Source organism: Athene noctua, chromosome 17 (assembly GCF_965140245.1).
Source record: "Athene noctua chromosome 17, bAthNoc1.hap1.1, whole genome shotgun sequence".
NCBI lineage: Eukaryota > Metazoa > Chordata > Aves > Strigiformes > Strigidae > Athene > Athene noctua.
Window position 1 is genome coordinate 9,983,967 of NC_134053.1, and position 22,646 is coordinate 10,006,612.

General features: G+C 38.0%; 1 protein-coding gene across 1 annotated transcript in view; it reads right to left on the reverse strand.

The window, feature by feature from the left end:
• Positions 1–1,082: 1,082 nt before the first annotated feature.
• MAPK1 (mitogen-activated protein kinase 1) overlaps positions 1,083–22,646 on the reverse strand; it is a 43,658-nt gene continuing 22,094 nt past the window's right edge. Inside the window, exons 4-9 of the mRNA XM_074921576.1 lie at positions 18,315–18,431; positions 16,431–16,545; positions 15,736–15,867; positions 13,467–13,576; positions 12,618–12,745; positions 1,083–10,281 (exon numbers count right to left, since the gene is read on the reverse strand). Of these exons, the coding sequence (XP_074777677.1) occupies positions 12,629–12,745; positions 13,467–13,576; positions 15,736–15,867; positions 16,431–16,545; positions 18,315–18,431 (591 nt within the window). The 3' untranslated portion in view covers positions 1,083–10,281; positions 12,618–12,628. The remainder of the gene's footprint in view (positions 10,282–12,617; positions 12,746–13,466; positions 13,577–15,735; positions 15,868–16,430; positions 16,546–18,314; positions 18,432–22,646) is intronic.

The following is a 22,646-nucleotide window of genomic DNA, read 5'->3' on the forward strand; positions in this document are numbered from 1 at the left end:
GGAGCAGCGGCGGCGCCGGGGGGTCCCGCAGCCCCCCCGCCGGGCGGTCCGAGGGCCGCCGCTGCCCGCGGGGCAGCCGGGCATGGGGTTCACCTGCGCACGCAGAGGCCGCTGCCTGGAGCTCAGGTACCGCGGAAGGACGGGTGCCTGATCTCTCCAGCACTGCAGCAAATTCAGCCATTGGAATATTTTCTTATTCCATAGGACTAAAACATTCATCCCCGGAGAAAAGCCATGAAAGCCCTCAAACGTTAGGTTTTATCTGCTGCTACAGCGACCAGTGACAGGCTCCACAGCACATGGATACACGAAGGCAAATTGTCCTGAGGAGCTTCACATCTGACTGCTAGTTAGATCTCCTCAGGACTGTTTCCTAGAAGAGAAAGGGACTATTGTGCATAAACACATCCCCACCAGCTCCTGGCAGCGCCGGCCGCACCTCTCCTGCCTGCACACCCCTGGAGCCAGCCACGCAGCGCTTGTTGCTCCGTCTCTGACAGCGTGCCACCAAGGGAACACAGCAGAGCAGTGTTATCTGTTTTTTTAACTAAAACACAGCACTTTGTGTTCTCTGCACAGGTCAGACCTCTTCCACTTTTTTCCACCACCCTCTCAATTGGATAGGAAACAGTCCTCTGCTCCAGCCGATAGGCTCCAAGGACAAAACACTACCACAGCAATCAGCTTCCAACCATAAATAACCTCACATTCTCTACTTGCTCTACAAATTGTTAGAGATATTTACATAAAAACGTATTATTGCTCCACTGACAATGTGTTTGACGTGTTGATTTGCTGTCATCTAGCAAATAATGTTGCAAAGTTACTGCTTAGAAATAATTGCTGTCAATGCTGTAGTTGCCTGGAACTTGTTACTAGGACCAGATTGCTGTGGGGGCTGGTCACAGCGAAAGGTTTCTTGTAAAAGGCACAGACACCGGCTCTATAATCTCTAAGTGCAATGTACAGGTCCTTCAGGAGACCACAGTTAAGATTTACAGCTAAGGTAATGTCACACATTTACTGAGCAGCACCACAAATAACTTGACCATGTGTTTACAGTAATTTTATTTACAAGTTACCACATGACACCTGTAGTACTACAGTTTTTATAACACCATTAGCAGTAAAATAAGTCACATCTAAGAAGAGTAGGAGGCAGCAGAGAAAAATGTGCGCAGAGAATGCAGAAAAGCTGTTCAGCTATAACTGAAAGTAGGTATTTTTCTACAGACTGAAAGCGAGGAGGAATATACATGTCGAGAAGAGCAAGTTCTTCAGCCCTGTTAGTTCTACAGCATTAAAATTTTTGTACAGTGACACTTTAGTATGATTAATACTACACACTAGCAGTCAAATGCAAGTGGTAGGGAGATAACGGTCTTAATATCTTGCCCTTTTGAGCACCCAGAAAGGAAAAACAAAGCTTCCGTCTTTGAAGGGAAAGTTATCCAGGGCTGGTTTACTTGCAGAGCCAGTAGTGCAGAATTGCTACTGGGGGGGCAGGAGGGACAGAACTTAGAGTTCCCATGCATTGCATATTGCCTGCGCGGTCTTATCTGGTCTCGAGTTAAGTAGCAGGTGAGCAAAACCAGTTGCAGCATTCCACAAGTCTTTTTACAGTGCTGTGATCTAATAAGGCTGAGCATAGCTTAGCAGAATCCCAAAATCAAGCAGAGAAAAAAAAGCCCTTCCGCTCTCTTATAATCCTTGGCTCTAACGATGCTGGTGCTGAGCCTGGGCCTTTCTCAAGAGGAAAATGTGGAGGAGCAATTCCGGAGAAACGCTCTAGATCTAGATGTATTCTGGTGATAAGACTCAGAAGAAAATAAGCTTAATGCAGCATCAGACGCAACCCTTTTCTGTTTTAAAGTACAGCAGCAGCTTCCAGAAAGCAAACAAGTATTATTCAGAACTGTTTTTTTTTTTCCCCCCAGACATCTTTAATAGCCTGGAGCAACTGTCAATGCACACGATCCATGCTAGTGGCTGGAAAGACAATGAAAATAAAAGCTGCACAGTAATAATTATTTCCACTACTAACTACACACAGGATATATTGCTTTTGGTACAGTGCCATGTATTGTCACAAGAAGAAAACCAGTGATTAAGTTGAGCACACATGAATTACGCAGACCTTTGCCATGCTGGAACAACAGCGTATTATACTTCGAAAAATGTCACCAAGTCAGCTGTAAAAACAGCTTAATACAGTTCTCTTAAAATACCAAACACACTCTCAAAAACAAGTTTATAAATTAAGTTTAGCTTCAAAAGAATGCTTAAGAAATGACCAGAGTTTTTTTTCCTTAATCCCCACACCTCTGCCTGGAGTGCTGCACTTACTCTGCATGTGAGACCAACCACAGTATTAGAACATGTAGCTGTTGTGACATCAACAACATGCAGTTAAGTATTTTTGAGTATGTAAGCTGGCCTGCAAAAATTTGTGTTTCTTCCACAACTGCGGCATACCTATTCAAAAAGCCTGCAAAAGTATATACATGTACAAAAACTAACAAAAAGCTTTTTAAGAACACAGAATGCATTAAAAAGTCTAAAGTTTGAACTCTTGAGTCTATGACGTCTCAACTACAAGTTAGAATATTTGAGAGTTTTAACACTTCCAGGAACGTAGAAAGGTTTTTTTTAGTCAAAATTACCTTTTTAAGTACTAGCTATTGAAATTAAAGGTGAAATAGGAGAAAGACTTGACTAAAAAATCTTCCAGCACACTTACGATATAATCAGTTCAGTGAGTCTCAAGTGAAAATACTGAATATTCAACATTTTTGCATTTGCAGTTTTAAGGCAGAAAAACATCTTCAGAACAAGCCATTTAGTCCTAGATCTAACAGAAAAAAAACCAAAACCACACACCCAGAAAACCCCAAGAGGTGCATCTCAAGTCTTTTAGTAATAGCAAATTTTAAAAATTCCTATGGCATTCTTTTACAGCTTTGGGTTTTATTATTTTTTTGCTAGAAAAGCCTGAATTTTGAAATAGTTTTCAAACATGCTGAAGCATGCATCATGGCTAGAGAGACTAAACTTTTCCATTGTTATTTCTGGGTTGTGTATTCAAGGTCAGCATTAAAATCGTAAGGTGGAATGAACAGATCACTCTCCTGTGCAACGCCTCAGCTGGCGCCATCCCGGGCACTGCAGTGACTGGCCGCAGGAGAGGAGCTGCTCCGAGCTCCGCAAGCTTCCTCCCCAAAGCCAGCAGCTGTACCCAGAGCCCAGCTCTGTGAAGCACAGCTGTGTCCTTGGCTCAGCTTTACAGAAGGAGAAAAACAAAAACTCAAACAAAAGTTAAGCTGTGAGACTGTAGATAATCTACAGCCCGGCAAGATAAAGTAAGAAGTGAACTCACTGAGCCAGTCATAGCAGACAAAGGACTTTGAAGAAAAATACCAACATGGAAAATGTAAAACCCTGAGGAAGAAAAGTGTCACTGGAAGACAGTAACTCAGCAAGATCAAAGGTCAGCCCAGTCCAAGCAGCAAAGGAAGGGGACATGGAAGAGCATTTCAGTCGAGAGCTTATACAGTTGAGTGTCGCGCAAACTCGCAGAAAGATTCACGAGATAAAGCATTTTTTAACTCCTTATTTTTAGCTAAGAAAATGCTGCAAACCCAGCATGATGTCAGGGTATTTCTTGTTCTTTTCTGGGAAATCAGAAATAGAATACTTCAGGGCTTCTTTTTTCAGCCTCCATGTACAAACATAAGCTACCTCTGTACCAAGTAAAATGAAAAGCTCGAAGGATCACACATTTCTCTACCACACCTAAAAAGGGAAGGAACTTAAGGAAATGGGCTCTGTGTGTTGAAAGATGAGGGGCAATTTTAGGGAAACAGCAGGGAGCTTTCAGTATTCACGAGGTATTTGAAGAGTCAGAAAAAGTTGGAACCAGTGACTGTTGGGCTTCAGGCAGAAGTTCCCAAGAGCAACGTGCCACATCTCAGCCAAATGCATCATCATTCTTTGCTGTTCCTTATGTCTATTTTAACATTGCCTTCCCAGAAAACACAGTTACCACATCACACACTGTGCTTCCAATGGGAAGAGTCTCAGGAGACCTTCCAGCCTTCTTGCTTACCTCTTCACTGCATCTACATCAGTTTAACTAACGGGATCAATAATCTGTTGTCATCAGAAAGCTCATGAGTCCTATAGAAGAAAAGTTTTGGAACCACTGGAGCTTGTTTAGACTTAGTTAGAACAGGAAGACAAAGAGAAAAGTAAATTGTCAATAACAAGATATACTGAAAAAACAGGCAGAGTTCTGGAAAACACCTGAAGGAAAATCATCAGTGTAACTTATAAAGGGGGAAGATAGAGGGGTTACAGAACAATTCTGGTATCTAACTTCCAAGATTGGCCTTCACATGAACACTGCACGAGCAGGGCCCTGTTCCTGATGAGGGACATGACCACCGGCCACCTCTTGCCCCCGGCAGAGCACCAGGATGTTGCTTTGCAGACTCACCAAAGCCGCCTTCGGAAACAGAGTTCATGCTCTAGGACTCTCCTGAAGCCAGATGAAGAGTTTCACGTGGTGAAGACACCTCAGATTAAGATAACCATCAACAGACACGTACTGATGCGCTGAAGTTTCTAAAGTCTTTTACACACCTCAAATGTTTTCCGTATTTTTCAAGCTTGTCAAGCATTAGGTATATGCAATGTACTAGAAAGAATAACTGAAATTGAAATCTGCATCTTTGGACCGCAGAGGAAGTCCTGGGCTCAGAGCTCTACAAAGCTTGGTGCCATCCAACCTACACTGGTATCTCTTCCAAAACAGGGGGCTTGTACTCCAAAGTAGTTCCTCGCAAGCCGTTGTATCCGGGCACACCGTCTGCCCCCGCAGGGCTGCTCAGCTTCCAGGGCACTGGGGGGCTTCCACTGACACAGGCCAGCCCACACAAACCACAAGCCCACACCCAGACCCAAGCACCCATCTCTACAGTCTCCGACTCCAACAGTTGAAGAGCACCCGCTATACTTTAAGCTTACAGATAGAGAGGATCAGTGTCCCATTCTGGTGAAATACAGGAAATACGCGTGGTATTTCAAAGTAACTCTACTTAAGCAAGGATTACAAGAGCATTAAGTCAGTCAGTAGCTTGTCAAAACCTCCACAGAGACGAGCTGCAGCGCAGTTACACCTTGAAGCAACCACTGAAGTACACGCCGTGTGAAAACAGCATTCTGCTAGGGGGAACAGAGGGAGCCAGAGGCAGCTACAGCCAGTGAAAAAGTAAGAACACTCATAAACCTGTCTATGGCAAAAATTAGATTCTGTAATATTCTGGGGAAAAAATGACACACTCTGCTGTGAAAGCCAAAGAGGGGATGGAGAGATTAATTGGGACAAGCCACTTCTCAGAGTCTTTACAGACCTGTCAGTTACAGCTAAGCTCTCTTCAGTTTCAGGTCACACTTTCTATTTTTATATTATTTAGAGAAGTTTCTAGCTGCCATTTTCCAACTACATCTTTTAAGAGTTCAGTTCTTTGGCACAGTCTGATTCTAGGCTAAAAAAATTTTTTTTAAATTAATTAAAAGCCCATTACAGTGATGTAAGCTTACTTGCAGTGCTCCCAGAAACCACATTTCAAAACCTTGGCCTGAGAAGAACCTTTTTGTAGTAAAATGAAAACATTTGGTCTCTAAGGATCGCTCAAGTAATTATTTTCAAGATTTCACGGGAACAGCGCGATAGCTACATGAATATCAATATAAAGAGTGTCAAAAAAGCCTGTGAATCATCAGATACACTGGAATCTATTTGCATTACTCTGTGTGCAACAGTTCAAAATACTGATTTCATAACTTTCTTGCACCACAGATTTCTGCCGGTCTATAAAGAAACTTCACTTGTGGTTTTTTGGATGGCTTCCCTAATTTAATTTCAAGCTGGTATAGTCATACAGTGGAACAAACACACTCAAGTATTTACAAATATAAACGTAGGCTGCTCACTACTGCAGTGTTCAAGTGACAGTCATTTTTCAGATAAGTCAATGTAACCACACATCAGTGTATTTATGGTTTAGAAAACAGCAGGTCATTTTAAAGCACAATTCCATTCATTCTATATACGCACAGTACTATGCTGATTTGGTAATACAGGGACACAATTTAATGATTTTCTTTGCATTTGTTTTTACAAGATTCAGATGCCAAAAACAAAACAGAACATTAAGTTACCTGATTTAAAAAAGAAAATCACATACGTTTACAACATCAAAAGAATAAGACGAAATATAAACCTTTGCTACTTACAATTGATCTATACAGATTAACCAAATCACAAATCTGTCACAATATAAACGTTTAATTGTTACAATGAATAAGAACATACAGAAAATGATTTATTTTTTTTTATAAAATCTTCCTTTGCTTTTTTGTTTTAAACTTACCATTAACTAAATTAGCTATGCAGGACTTGTGGGGTACATGACTAAGAAGGCACCAACAGTACAAAGCAAAGACAAAGCAGTTTGAGTATTTTAAGAGTGCTCTACACTGATACAACACAAGAAAAGGCAACAATAGTAAGTAAACCAGCTGCAACCTTTAGAAATTTGTTCTAGATTTACAAAGTAGTCCAACTTTTACATTTCCTCCAATGTTTCACTTAGTTTGATCACAGCACATGCTACAAAAACCACTGTAAGCTTCACTTTACTAATGTGCACTTTTCACTAATTTAGTGTCTTGATTTCAATTGTTAACTAAACCATTTTGAACCACAAATGTATTTAAAACTTAGTAAAAGGATTGTTTGGACTTTTTTGTTTAAACGGCATTTACAAAAATATTTCCCCTAAAATCTGGGATTACTTGAAGACATTGCTGTACAAATATAAAAGTACTATGCAAGGGACCAAATTCATGAGTATACGGTGTGTATGTATAAACCTATATTTATACCATATCACTGTGCTGTAACAACACAATAAATTTATCAATAACCAAGGACTATATAAACTACACTAACATAAGCAAATATATATTAATAAAGTTTAAATCTATAGTACAGTTGCTCAGCAAACAACTTCGACATGGTATAAATATATTGTAGCATATTACAGTGGGCAGCAACAACAGGTTTTTCTTTTCTCGTTCTGTAAGGAAAACCATGCTCAACTCCTTGGGTTTCATTTGGCCACTGCTGAGTTATGTCATCACTGCTACTCCTGAAAGCTCATAGCGCACCACACCGCTCAGCCCATGTAGTGTGTTGGACACTTCAGATTTGATATAACGTGTGATATTGATGAGGAAGAGTCTGGCGACAGTCAGGACAGCAGAGCAAGATGCTCATTTGCCAAAGCATCCAAGAGAATTTTATCTTTGCATATTTTTCTTCAGCTGAAGGTTGGAATGTTTTTGACAGTGAACTGTTTACATTCCTTATTCCCAAAACATCTTTACCATGAAATATGCATGTTACTTCGATTAAGAGTTGCTGTTCTCCGCTCTAAAATATAAAAACCACATAAAGAAAAACAACCCAATGTAAAATGATTAAATAACTGACCTAACACAGTGTTGTTATAGGCACCTTCTTTTAAACTATTTTCAAAGTCTGACCAAAAAAAAAAAAAAAAAAAAATCATGATTCTGCATTTGACGCATCAACAAATTCAACCCAACAACGTTTACTGAATTCAGTAAAAGACTGATGAATGTAGTTACTGATACTGATGGATGCCAATTGGATTCAGCAAGAATAGCTAAGGAAGGAAACCCAAAAGCACCAGATGTTAGGTAAAGCAAACCCTCGGCTTCTCACGTGGAGAGACAGAATGTAAGTCCACACCTCCCCAAAAATTCCAAATGAAAGGAAGTATTAAAAAAAGAACTGGGAAAGAGAAGGGTGAAGCAAGCTGCCGAAGTTCTTCCTTAATAAATTAAAACTGAGGTGTTACAAACTAATTTCAGTAACAGTCATCTTTCCAACCATGCCAAAAATGATTCCTGTAGTAATGATGATCGTACAAGTAGCAGAGATTCTAGAAATATTTCAACTTTTCAAAACTGAGCGAGAAAAGCATTTTGGTAAAGATGTGTAGAAACATCAAGAGAAATTTCTACACTAGTATCAACAGTCAAGTGCGTATTTCTATAGAAATGTTCTTAGCATAGGTTCCATACCACGAATCAACGATCACTCGTGCAGTGTCCTGACAATGCTCCTAATATGTTCCCCGCAACAGAGATCTATGTACCACAGGAACTTCCTAATAGAAAATGCCCTTTAATGATGAACCCTTGCTTATTAAAAATTAGTTTTGGCAGACTAACACTTAAACTATAAGAAAAAGAAAATTTGGAAATGGAATCTTGTAAGCACCCTTATCTATTGAAGTCTAAGTTAATGGCTTTCTAGATTTCTTTGAAGAGCAGATTAAATGGTATGAGGAAGCCTGGAGTTATTAACCAGCAAGCATCCTTATATACTACAGTAGCAATTGAACCTGATTTCCATTCAAACACATTACCCAAGAGGAAACCAAAAACTAATTCTTAATGTTAATGTGAAGATATAAGATTTAAATTTATTTCCAGGAATTACAAGTGCATTTTGTTCATATTAGCAAGCAGTCTTTATACAATCCATTCTTCACTGCTGCCAAAATAAAATGAGAAAAAGACAGCAGAGATATGAAAAGCTAAAAATAGAACTATTTTTCCTAAGTTATTTGTTGAATAGCATTTCAGTTGAACACAACTCAGAGGTAACAATAGATTATTTTTTTTCTCAATCATAGGCATGTGGCACTTAGACAATCATCTTTGCACAGAAAGCTTTAACAGTCATGCGAGGGCACAGTAATTATTTTAAACAAGGCAAATTTCTCACCACAGAGAGCAGTGGGGAAAGAAAAGGAGGCACTGCACTGGAACATAACACCTAGTAAACTCCACATTATACAATTTCAGTAACAAATACTTGAAAAGATCATTAAAAGGTATACAATTTTAAACATTATTTAGTGCTAGCTTTGTTTGGTTGTCCTAACTCAGCATTATCAGAAAAGTTTGATAGTACTTGACAACAGAACAGTACTTCATGTCACGAGCTCATGGAGGCTTGATTACAAATCACCATAGTGTAGGTTGCAAGAAATGAACTTGAGATGCTGACATGCTGTAGGAGCAAAAGTAAAATCAAACTTTCTCATTTAAAGATGCAGTGTTCCTCTCTGCAAGAATTCTGAATGTCAGTGATTAGATTCAAATGTAAAAACTATCAATCCTCATTTGAAGCATTTCATTGGTATGCAGGATGTAGGCTGAGTTTATTAACATCGTATTTTGGTTTCTCGCTTGCCACCACATATGGGTGCCTTCCACAGAGAAAAGCATTCACCATTAGGTCATCATGCCATTATGTTCTTTGTTAATCTTCCACCACACGGTGAGTAAATATAAGTTGGCGAGCTGCCACTCACTCTCTTTGCACAACTCTTATAAACACTATTACATGGTATGAACTTTGGAAGTACTATGCCTCCAACATGGTTAAACTTTAAATGATCTCTTTTAGAAAAGGCAGGGAGAAAAAGGTACAAATTTTGTCAATACATGGAAAAAAAATGTTTCTCAGATGAAGTCAATTAAGTTGGGTTCCTATGTGGCTCTTACGCTGTATAGAATACCTGTATGTACAGCACAGGACACCCAAACAAGTGCATAAGCAAGATTAACATGAACACGACTTATGCTGTAATCCGTAGCATAATGGTATAAATTCCATTGGATGCTAACCATTTCTATTTAAAAAGGAAGTGCAAAAAAAATCTGGGATGTCACTGACTTAAAGTGCCCTGAATAGTAGCTTTTCTAAAAAAAATGCCAGCGACTTCAGTAAAGTCAGAAAAATATAGTTCATGGTGTAAACGTCTTACAGGTTAATGAATTATCTTCTTGGATATTGATCCAGGAGTGAAAGGAACCACTGCATCTTTCAAACCAGAAAGCAAGCAGTTAAAATACGGCCAGCAGTAGGTGCACTTACAGTACAGTACTGCAACAGGTCAACAATGGGCATTACGCATAGGAGTGTCAATTACAATTCTTCAGGCTTAAAAGATTCATTGAAAGCATGAAAAGCCAAAACTACCAGGAACTGCCCTCCTGAATGGCTCAAAGGAGTTAGTGGATAAGCTGAGAGAGGCCACAAGACATGACCAACAATAAAGAACTGGGAAGAGGAACAGCAACGTTTGAGCGTGCCCAGTCCTTTAAGTCCTTGTCCTACAAAAAAGAGCAGAGACATATTTCAGTGAAGGAGGTTTTAACATTGCCTTTTAAAACACGTGTACTTTCCTACTTCTATGCTCTATGTACACTATGTTTACCGTGAGTCAGACACAGCTGTATCAATATGTAAGAAAAGTCAGAGACAGTGGATATCAGTACATTACATTTTAAATGAAAACTTTAATTTTTCAAAAGATTAGGAAGATTAATCATAACTAATGAATCAAGTAAATTATTTGGTTGTCTAAAGGATCTGTTATTTTCACATTGCTTCTCAATTCCAAAAACTACAGTCAAGGGGAAAGTTTCCGATCTCAGGAAATAACACACTGAGAAGAACTGCTGATAAAGAACAGGGGAGTGCGTAGGGGGAGCAGAAGTGCTTGGGAAGAGACTGTTGCTGTCCATTTTAAGGCAACTCCTCGGGACTGGCCCTCACTAGGACGTCAACTACTTATGTTTGCACTGTTGTGATGGGGAATAGCTAATAATTTTAACCACAAATGACTAGGACAAGTTATCAGCATATCATTATCAAGCAAAGTACCATATTTAAATTTCAGTATCATGTCGGCCAAATCAACTCCTCATAGTAGCATTTAAAGGTAACATTTTTAGCAAACCAGAAATGTCCGCTAGCACTGGATCACTGATATCTTTATCCCTAATCCCTTTATCCCTTAATCTCCAATACAGCCCAGGTAAGCGTGGGCAAAGAGGCAAGCAGGGAGATCATAAACCACAATTTACCACGATGTTAACTACTTGCTCTCCCTTCCTTGATACTACGGCCTCCTAGCAACAGGTTTCATTTTAATCCTAAAAATTTATGTCATTTTCTTCCAGAAAGCATACATGTACTGCCAGTGCCTCTTGCACAGAATTAGCTTTAACAAACATAGGTGGGAAATAAGCACCACGTGCTGTTGTGTCCCAGGTCTAATTCTACTGGCAATGCCCAACTAAGAAGAGTCAGATGTGTGAACCTCAGACTTACCTAACTTGTAATTATTAAAATAGTTTCAAATGTTAGCTAGTAAGATTAAATAAATAAAATACAGTATTTCTAAACATGAAAATTACTTCATCTGTGAGCTTCTACACATTTGAATATTCAAGCCACTGGCAACAGAAGTCACCCCATTTAAGTAAAAACTGTATTTTCAGAAGTTTCCTCCACTTTTCTTTTTCTTTCTTTCCTATGAATTCATTGTTAAATAAAAACCTGGAGGTATATGCAATGCAGAAACTGAAATCCCATTTTTAGTGCAGAAAAATTTTTGCTTTTAGCAAAGCAACAAAGCTTCCACACACTGCTATCAGAGCCATGGATTTCTCGCAGTGAGGAAGTTCACTGCTTCAAAACCTAACCTTTCTGCTGGAACTGCCAACAAAAAAAATGGTGATTGTAGAACACTGCTGTTAATGAAGAATAGAACAGAAACTACCTCAAAGACCATAAAACAGGCACTCTAGCTTAGGCTGTTGTCTTTGGTTTGTTTTTCTTTTCCAGTCACAAAACTTTGATACTTTAAACTATTAGTATCACAGAAGTTTCATAAACATTACAAAAATTATTCAGGTCAGTATTTGACCAATTTTGTTTGAAACTACTGAGAATTGTAAGCCTCATGGTGTATAAAAATCAGTTAAAGTTCATGGATTTTTTTTCTTTTTAAAGTCAGAGACATTGGATATCAGTACGTTACATTTTAAATTAAAATTTTAAATCTCATAAGATTAGGAAGATTAATCTTAACTAATTTATGAATATTTAGATACCTATTCTTATTTACTCATACTATTTCAGAGGTACTTAAAACTGAAGTTAAATCATACTGAAGCTTCATGGGTTTTTTTTTTCCCTTTAAAATAATTCAAGAGATTTTTTTCCTCTGTATTACATTTAAGGAAGATTTTTTTTTAAAAAGCATTTGAAGCCATATGACAGAATAGTCTGTAATACGTGAAAAACACTGCCCCCTTAAAATATTTTTGAATAAAATTTGCATTTCAAAGTGTTACCATAGTTTTTATTCTGAGAAGCACTATTTAAATGTAATTCTTATTCCTTAAATGTAACCTAAAAACTAGGCAAACATCTCAGGCAATTGTGTGGATTCCCTGTAGACACTTCAATGTTGTAAGCAAAACTAAACAGTTTCTTCAACAACAGAACAGGACTGAGGTCAAATGAATAAGCATAAAGCTATCTTTTAGCAGCTAGTTACTGTGTCAATAGAAAAGGGAAGTTCTACATTTCAGTAGTGGTTAACCAAGTTCCAAAATTCTTCCCCTGCCCAAGTGGTTTCATATTGCTGTGACTTTACCTATGCACAATTTAAGATCGGTATCCTGGCTGGAATCTAGCAGTTTCCTCAAAAATCAGTTCTTTCAGCTTTTCCTTCGGCAAGTCGTCCAACTCCATATCAAACTTGAAGGGTGCTTCAGCTACAGGCTTAATAATATAAAGAAACATTATTACTTTTTTGAATATTACTGTTCTGTTGAATTTCATGTAGCCCCTGTAGAGGGGAAAAAAATCTGAAGATGTGCTTCATGAAAATATCTCATACTGTCCAGTCTTCAAAGAAAAACTTTTCTGTTAGTCCTCTGTGTGCTTTATGTATCAGTTTACCAAATTTTAAATCAAATCATAGTAAGTAGCTATTCAAATCTAAACCACAAGTTAAAATACTTGTTAAAGGCTCATAACTTAATAACTTTTCTTCAGGTAGATATCTAATACATGTGTATTTCTCGGAATAAACATGTCTGTCCTGTAAGAAAAAAAATAGCTTATTTCCTCCTCCCCTACTTCTTCACCACAAGTAACCTGAAATCTCATCAGACTTGTGTACTAAACCACAGCAAGTTCAGACTGGGGGGTTCTAAATGCATAATCTGATGGCAAACTCAGTTATTCTACTCCTTTATCTCGGACATTATGAAACAAGACCATAGTGAGCTGAGAAGTTCCATTTTTGAAGAGTATCCCTTAGCATCTATTTATTGTGTTGTGCCTCCAAAACATTGTACTAGAACTAGAAATTTTTTATAAATTGATGCAATTCATTCTTCAACTCCATGAGAGTAGCAGAAACACTGTCCTTAAACTAATGAAGAAAATAACCTGTTGCATCATTTAATCAACATTTACATTTTAACAATGTCTTTACCTCATCACTTGGATCATAATACTGCTCCAGATATGGATGGGCTAAAGCTTGCTCCACTTCAATCCGCTTATGAGGATTAAAGGTCAACATTTTATCCAACAAATCAAGTGCTAAGAGGGAAAAAAGTGAGCAAGAGTTTAATATACACTCCAGAGTACAAAAGAGTTATAAACACCAATATTACACAGAAAACACATGCTACCCTAAATTTTGCAGTAATTTTAATTTACATCTGGAATTCCCCAGCTGCAGCAGCAGTAACAGCAGGAGCAGACTGCTTCCTGTAACTTGGGCAGAAGTATTTGTGCCTGCCTGTGTCACTGGCACTCCATGGTTAGTTTCCTTTGGTAGGGTCTGGTCTAATGGAGGTAAATACCCTTCCAGAGGCTCTTGGCGTCAGACTGAGTGTCGAGGGAAGAACCCTATGGTACAATCTGGTTTTAACTACAGCAGAAATTGAATAGATCAGGCCTTTTCTTCACTTAAAAAATTGCTTTGGATTTTTGTGCCAAAAATCCAAACCAGGATAGAGCTTTTCTGAAATTAGTAAGTAACCAAGAATATGTTCTTATTCTGGAAAGAAAACCTGGCTGTTTAATAATGAAAACATAATCCAGAAGTCATGAAGAGTTCTAAATCATTGCAGTGAACTACTCTAGCATAACCAGCAGCCCAGAAGGTACTCTCCAGCTAAGATGCAAATACATTCATATGCATAAGATTCAGGCAAAATCTGTTGAATACAGCTTGTAAAGAATCCATAGAGAACTTGAAGATCCAGTAAGACTGATAGTGAGGTCTGATGAAATTCTGGACAAATGTTACAAGTCAGAGCTACTGGAATTGTTCAGCTACTTTGACTGTAACACATTTTCCTTTTCCAAGAAAAGGAGACAGAATGATTATTGTAGCAATAAGCCCAAAGATATTGGCAGTATCCTAAATCCATTCCATTTCTTCTCCTGACCACATCATTTATGACACAGAACAGAGGCTTCTTAATGCAGCAAAGTAGTTGTAGCTTTGCATCAGGATAAGACGCATATCAAGCATTGTAGAAGAAGAGGCAGACCATGCATTCACTGGCAGCTTGAATGCTTGAAAAAGCATTGAAAAAGCTGCAAAAAAAAGCAGCTTGAAAAAGCTGCAAACTTAGACAGCAATTAACATTAACTAGTTTGATGTGGTTTTCTCAACACTGGAAACTCACATGCTCACTCCATGCTAAAGCATGTTGTGCACAATGCTTTTTTACTGAAATGATTGACAGCTTTTTGAAAAATGCTCTGTCAAAGCTACTCTGAAAATCTAGCTGAAAAAGTGTTGCAGAAGGCATGTTCCCTTAGCAGCTAAGCGTATCAGCACTGCTACAATTTGAGCTGTCAGAAGCCTACAGTAAAAATTCTCACATTGACGAGCGCTATTATAAAAGCAGAATAAATCACTGCTGTTTCTCTCAATGATAAGGATAATCAGTTCTACACAGCTCCATTTGCAGAAATCAGTTTTTACATGGTTGTTCAGTACCTGATCATAATCACTAAGAGTAAATTATCATACCTTTTAAAAAATTAAGTGAATTATGAATTGTATCTGAGCAGGTAAGAGAGCACTGTACTGAGAATACAACCACCCTTAAACTGTATGAAGGAGAATTTAAAAGGCAAGTTAATAGCTATCTAGCAAAACAAAATCATATTTACCCTTTACTAAAGCCTTGTTAAGAAAGGCAACAGTTACATTCCTTGCTCTTATAACTTTTGCTCCACTTATGTAACTAAATTTTTTAACCCACTAAATTTGAACCTTTCATACTACCCAAGGATCCACACTTCACTATTATCCTGTTTGATCTAGATCTGACATGCAGTCTGCACAAACAATACCGAGATCAGCAATAAGCAACTATCTCATATCTGATTTTAGAAACAAAGTTCAAGATTTGTTTGATGCCTGTCAAAATCCAATGCCTATGTTCAGTACTTGAGTAATGTATCATGCTTTCAAAGACAGTAACAAGAGTTAAGATTTGGTTTACATGTAAGTTAAAGATCAAACCCCACAACACATAATCTCAGAGTTACTAAAAATTGCTTTAAAAAAGTAAGCTAGTACGAGGTCATGCTGGTTTATGATTTTACATTAGATTTATACTGACATTTTAAGGGACTTGCATGTTCTATTTCCAATACAGATAAATTCTTAGGGCAATTTTAAAAATCCCATCCTGCCACTGCTTTCTCATACAATGTAATAGAGCATAAAATACCTTTGGGGTCAGCATTTGGAAACAGCCTGTTCCATGGTACCTTATTTTTGTGTGGTAAGGAAAGCAAGTAGTTTCTGGCCTTTAAATTTATTATACAATTCAAATCTTCTTGGGAAGGGGATCCAAGTATACCTAAAAAATGTAAATACAAAGAGTAGTGCATTCTATGAAAAGCACATTAAAAAGGTTATATCACATTTGGTAAAACTCAGTATTAAAACTGCTGGGAAGAACATTTCAGACTAAATGTTTTAAGAGTATAGAATACCTTAGAACTTATTTAGAAACTTTTATTAAAAAGGTTTATTTTTTTCTGTAAATACATTTGAGTTTTCTAATAATTAATTGGATCTTTTAAACAGATTACTAAATGGTGTATCTACGGATTATTTTTTTTTTAAATTGATCTGGACCTAATAATATATCTGAGCCTTTTTTTTTTTTTTTTAATTGTAAAAACAGCTCTGCTGATGTAGTAAAAAAATTGGTAAGTATCCTCTAGTTGCCCCCCAAATCAATGATTTGTTGTAGAAATCACTACAGAAATGACTACAGGGAACAGAAGATACACCTACAGATCCATACATTATACGCTGACCAACAAGAGAAAGAAATGAGCAACCAAAGACCAGTCTAGCTGGTAGAAAAGATGGAGAAAGACAGATGCAGAAATTCTACTTTTACATAAAACTTACCAAGGATATGGTTAAGTTGGTCAAGGTAGTGTTTTCCTGGAAAGATAGGTCTGTTGGAGAGCATCTCCGCCAGAATACAGCCTACTGACCAGATGTCAATAGACTTGGTGTAACCCTGCAAGTAAAGCAAAAACACATTTCTGTCAAAGAAATTTTTGCATAATTGCAGCAACATGTTACTTCAGTAAATTGTCAAAGTGCACACAAATAAATCTTTGGGGGTTTTTTAGATGAGTCATGCTTGTTCATGCTGTTTGGTTTTTCTCTACAGAATGAAATAATTAAGAATTGTATATCAAAAACACTACTCTGAAGAGGTAGCAAGAACTGCAGTATGTGAGATATGCTTTTCCAAAAGGATTCTCTAAGTTTAGCTAAACATATTACCAACTGCAAATTTTTGAGACTCCCTAATTTTATAGCAAATTTAAACTAACAAATCCTGGAAACAAGCTATTCTTAACTCCATAGCTCCTAACAGTATACATGAAACATGTGTGAAAAAAGGCCATCCTTCTTCCTAATAGGGTGTGAATACCACACAAGTAAGAAGCCTTCAGCAAAGGGGCAAAAGGGCAAAATGGACTGTTGGTGAGCTGATTTGTGAAACACAACAGGCATGTTAGTAGTAAAGATGATGTGAGAAGGCCAACAACAGTAAATGGGATACAACAACAATGGAACAAATGGCCATAACCTATGTCATCCATAAGAAAAGGCTTTTATTCAGAAGCAGCTGATTACACTAGTGCCTGGGTAACACTGAAAGTTTTCCTCAAGAACCCCCTGGCCCCATAAGCTCCCCTGCCTTACTGTCCCCCAGCCTGCTGGCCACTACTCCTCCTCCCATTCGCAGGGGGCTTCCAACAAAAGCCAGTAAAAGGCACCTCTGCACCAGCTTCTCAGGGCATGATCACCCAACCATTTGTTTCCAAGGCCCTGCAGTTCTAAAAGGAATCAGTCTACCAGCCAGGAAAATTTTGAGTCGACCACCTCTTAAGAAACACAAAATACTTTTTTATAAAAGCTATTGATAAGTGTATGTAAATAACGTTAAGTTGCCCTATGTTTATGGTCTCAAAGTGAGTTTAAAATACAAGATGGGGAAAAAAACCCTTGACTGATCAGACAACTACTTTCTAAAAGTGCATTAGACACATATTGCCACAACAAATCAAACCCAACCTCCAATGAAGCAGTAATCCTACAGAAATAACAAAGGCTTCAAGGAATATAAAATACAGCTACGGCTGTCACATAGTTATTCTGCTAACAAGTGTATGGCTGTAGAAACTAATACAAAGGTTATGAAGGATACTCATTACTCACACCACACAGGGACTGGATACACCTTAAAACAGCCATAGAAGAACATAAGAATAATTCCAAGTATAAAAAAACCCAAAGGGATGATTTCCTCAAGACTAGGGGAATGCAATTAAGATTGACACACAACGAAGATCACACGCCTTCAGAATCAGATTCACCCTCATTATACATTCTAAACCTAGATTAAGATGTCAAGAGAACATTAAGGCAACATTCGCAAGCCTGGATGAAGGCAGCAGTAAAACGCTCCCATTACTAGCACTTCTGTGCTGCTCTGTGGAAGAGCATTTGATGGAAAGAAGTCTCATGAATGGCGAGGAACTGGACACATAGGAACTCATGCATGTGATTACTCAGTTGTTGGTATCCAGTAATTGTATCTGGAATCACAAATTTATTGCAAGCCAGTAGCTGTACTGCAAATCCATTACTACATTTCCTCAAGACTACGCATGTGTTCTGATCCTAAAAACACAGAAGGGAGGAGGCAAAATAGGTACTCACAAGTGAATAACCAGCAACAGAAGCACCACAGCAATGCACTACGGTTCTCACCTTAGAATTCAGCATGATTTCAGGAGCCCTGTACCAACGTGTGGCCACGTATTCTGTCAAGAATCCTGTGTGATCATGATCTGGATCTGCAACACGAGCCAGTCCAAAGTCACAAATCTGGTTTTAAAGAAATACAAAAAAGCGCATATTAAACATACAAATACTACAATATTACTAATTCAGCTTTCCCCAACCCATGATGTAACACCTATCAATATGGTGATGCTAAGCTATCTTTTTAGAAAAAAATTATTGCACAAAAGTTAAGAAAAGTGGTTTGGATTAAGTACAAAGAGTATCCGATTAGGCCATGCAGGGGCCAGGAAAAATAAACAGTTTGGGGAAAAAAAAAGATGTTCCGGGTGCAAAATTTCTGTTCCACTATGGGCTTACTTAACACCTTCCCTGCCAGATAGGTGGCAGGATATACTGCTCCAACCTGGTATTAGAAATTTACCAGAAAAAGAAGAGAGATTAAGATTTCCAGAAAACAAAATTACCAACAGATTTGTAGCCAAATTCAATAACCCTTTTTACAAAAGCTACCATCATAACTGCATCTTTGCATGAGAAACATCCTATCCAATCATGAGATAATGGTAGACTGGAGAGATTACAGGTTGCTGAAGGAAGCATGAGCTTAAAAAAAAAGCGTAAGAAAATATTTCTCAACCCTGTATCAAGAAAACAGTTTTATCTAACCATGAAAAGAAAACTAAACTTTGATCTAGACTAGTCATTTCAGCAAAGAGGAAAAATTGTTTTTATCTGTACTCTAGTAAGGTGGCTCCGTGGCTTTCAGAACTACTTAGTGTCCTCTCTCCAGAGAGAAAGTGAGAAAATTGAAAATGTAAAGACAGTGTTCTAGAGTACAGCAGCTGTTCCTCTCTCACCTTCCAAAAGGTAAATGGCAGGCTTGTTGAGTGACATTCATATGCTTTTGCTACCACCAAACAAATTCCAGTTTACGATAATGATCAATTTCCACACAGTGTATTTGCATGAAAGAATATGTACTCTCAGAAAAACAAGGCACAGTGGCAAACGGTTAGGGAGTTTCTCTGATACACATGTTTTATAATAGTTGACCCTTTGATAGTTGTGTACACTGATTATATTAAAAATGCGAAGTAATAATATGCTGTAGTCAATAAAGACTGTAATGGATAATCCTACCAAAAATGCAGAAACCTCATTGTACCCTGTCAACCTACCCCTTTATTTTCCTGAAGGACAGCCTGTGAAACAACTGATAGATCAGTTAAGGAAGAAGTAATTCAGCTGACTAAAAGCTACATCTGAAAGACAAGATTCAGCAGCTGACTGTTAAACAGAGGGACTGAAGAAAAGTCAGTGATGAAATTCCTAAGCCAGGCAGCACGGGATGACTCCTCTTACTTTAGCTACATATTAAAGAACCTCAGAACCCTGAATCCTTAGAAAACAAAACCAAAAGGAACCCTTTTAAGCATGTCAAGGTTTTTTCCCAGGCTACAGAAACAGAACAGCTGCCTCGTGTGCAATTAGCAGCTTACATAAAGAGAATCACTACAAATAAACCAGAGAGTCTCCTGTAAAGACAGAAGCAAAGAAACTGTAGAGGACGGCTTTATGGACTTCAGAAAACAATTATGCAGGCAAAGAAAACTGTTGTAATCTCTTCCTCCTAACCTCAGGAAAAAAATAGATACGATTATAGGCAAGGAGACTTGTCCAGAATTACAGTATTACACATAAGCAAAGTGCTACAATTTGTTATTATTAAGACAAAAGAAGAAAGACACTCTCCAGTCCACAGAGCTGAAAAAGAACTGAATTACAGAAGGTGTCTGTGAATCTCTCAACAACTCAAGTAGAAAAATGCACATGGGATGGAAAGGAAGATTAATGACAAAGAGAGCTCATTAAAATGACAAAAAGCCCCTGCTGACTAGAGCAGAAACAGGTTAAGCAGAAAGAAGAAACATCATTAGTGAGAAAGGCATCAAGGTTGAAGCTGCAAGAAAGAGGTTTTTTAGCTGTTAGCAGTGTTTTCACCAGCTGCAGAGCTGACCAGGAGCATTAGCAGGGCTGAATAAAAGAGACAGCGGAGAGGCCAGCATTCTGCCTCAAGTCCCGGGTGCAAGGGACAAAGCACAGAGACTGACTGTACTCTGGTGAGGGCAGACGGTTCTTGCCCTGTGGCAACAGGAACACATTTAAAAAAAGTAGCTATCCTGGGGGGGGGGGGGGGGGGGGGGAAGAACTGCGAGTTCACTATGCCTGTTCAAATAATAATCGGTAGAAGTCAAAGCACCAGAGGAAGGTAGGCTTCTCAATCAGAATTAAAACAAAAGAGAAAGAATCCATGAGAGCAACATAATGACAGGAAAAGTTTTCTTGGCATTTTGACTAAGCAGAGAATAAAAAACTGTAGAATGAAAACCCCAGGTATGTCAGCCAGTGTGCTTCATGCCTTGGAGAGACAGAACAGATGCTACTGAGAAAGAAGGAATAACCTCCCCACTAAATAAATAAACAAACAGAATGCTAGCATCGTATTTATATATCTAGCTTCCACTTCTTGAAAACAGTGTTCTTGTAATCTGTACCAGGTATGCTTTTCTTTTTTTTTTTTTTTTTTTAAACAGAGATGGCTTAGAATTGGATGAAACTATCAAGCTGGGAATATTTATGAGGATCATGTACACATGACCATTTATTAAGCAAATGAAATGACACCCAACAGTACTAATAATATAGTGAAATACCTGAAGCTGTGTCATGGAGGAGTCTGTGTGTGTGTATGTAGCTATTTGTATAAAAGGAAAAGGAGAGGCTTCCATTAAGTTCAGTTGATAAGATGGTAGTTCAAACAGTTGTGTGTATAGAGTAACTGGTAAAATCCTGAAACAAACAACAATGTGCAGTTTTCCTCAAAAAAACCCTCTCTCACCATCTTCCTTTCAAGGCTATCGAAGTATCTAACAATTCTTGGATGTTTAATACTTGGGAGTATTCACTATGTAGACAGAAAAGCAGAACTTATAAATAATATTGCTGTAGAGTGTTAGTGTTTTAACCAAGTCAAAGGAGTAGATTCTCAGCTAAACCGGTACACTGAAGGTGCAATATACTAGTTGAGAATCTGTTTAAAATAACTTTGACCTCATTTTCTGGCCTAATAAAAATATATGGTCATGAGAGCTTTTATGAAACTTATTTCATTTACAGAACTGTAAAACAGGTCAAATTGCTGGATGCAGATAATCATGAAAGCATGTGAAAATCTTTCTAAAAATGTCAGATACTATTTTAGAGTATATTCCAGCCTGTAGCATGTCAGTATACATTAGTTTCATTCATAGGAAAGATGCCAGGCTGCAAAAGAGAAGGCCAGTATCTTTATTACCCAGAACTCTCACTGGATATTCCAAGATAGTAGTTTTCATGGACTCTCAAATCTAATCTTTCACTGAAAACATGTAACAAGAGACAGTAGTTAAGTCAAATGATGTACTTGCGCAAACTTTCATTCACTAAGTTTAAGGTCTCATTTAAGTCTGTAGCATAGCCTAAGGAAATAGAAACAGCTTTAGGTTCTGCACTTCTGCCCTGAGCCCTTCAGCTGCTTAGGACAAGCTATAGGGTTCACTGACAAATTGTGTAACAGAGACTCATACATTTATTTCCTGGAGATGGAATCTATGATCCAGAGGTCAAGATCATGTTTAAGGAAGAACGAGGAGCTCTTGTTACAACCTGTGGGTCTCTTGAGCTCCAGAGATGAACAGCTGACTCTTAAAATGCCATTAAAGAAAAGAAGCCAACAGCATTACCACTGAAGATGAACAAATTTTCTATTTTCTTTCTTCCAAAAGTGTGATTTTAAGTTGTTCATTTTCACAGTATGCTGTGTTTTGAGTTTATGTGCAATAATCAACTCTGTAAGCACACACATGTACATAGCTGACACACAGACTTGCAGAACAGCCCTAAAAGAAACAAGTTAGTACAAGTTCAGCATTCATCAGGCAAGGCCTAACATGTAATAGTTTTCTCTCCAAATCTGTTGTTTAAACTTTAGATGTGGTATTAAAACAACACCAGAGTTCCCTTTAGGTTATGAAAAAGCATATGCTCTGTCATACAGGCTACCATATTCTGCACTAGGAAACATATTGCAGTGGTATCCTGTTTTTAAAATCTTAAAGAAATTGTAAGAGTACTCACCAAGGTCATATTGTATTATTTTGCCATACAATGAGCTCACCTTCTTTTTCATGACCATCTTGTGTTAAAACATTGTCTTTTATTATTTTATTGCTTTTAATTGCATATAACAGAGCTACA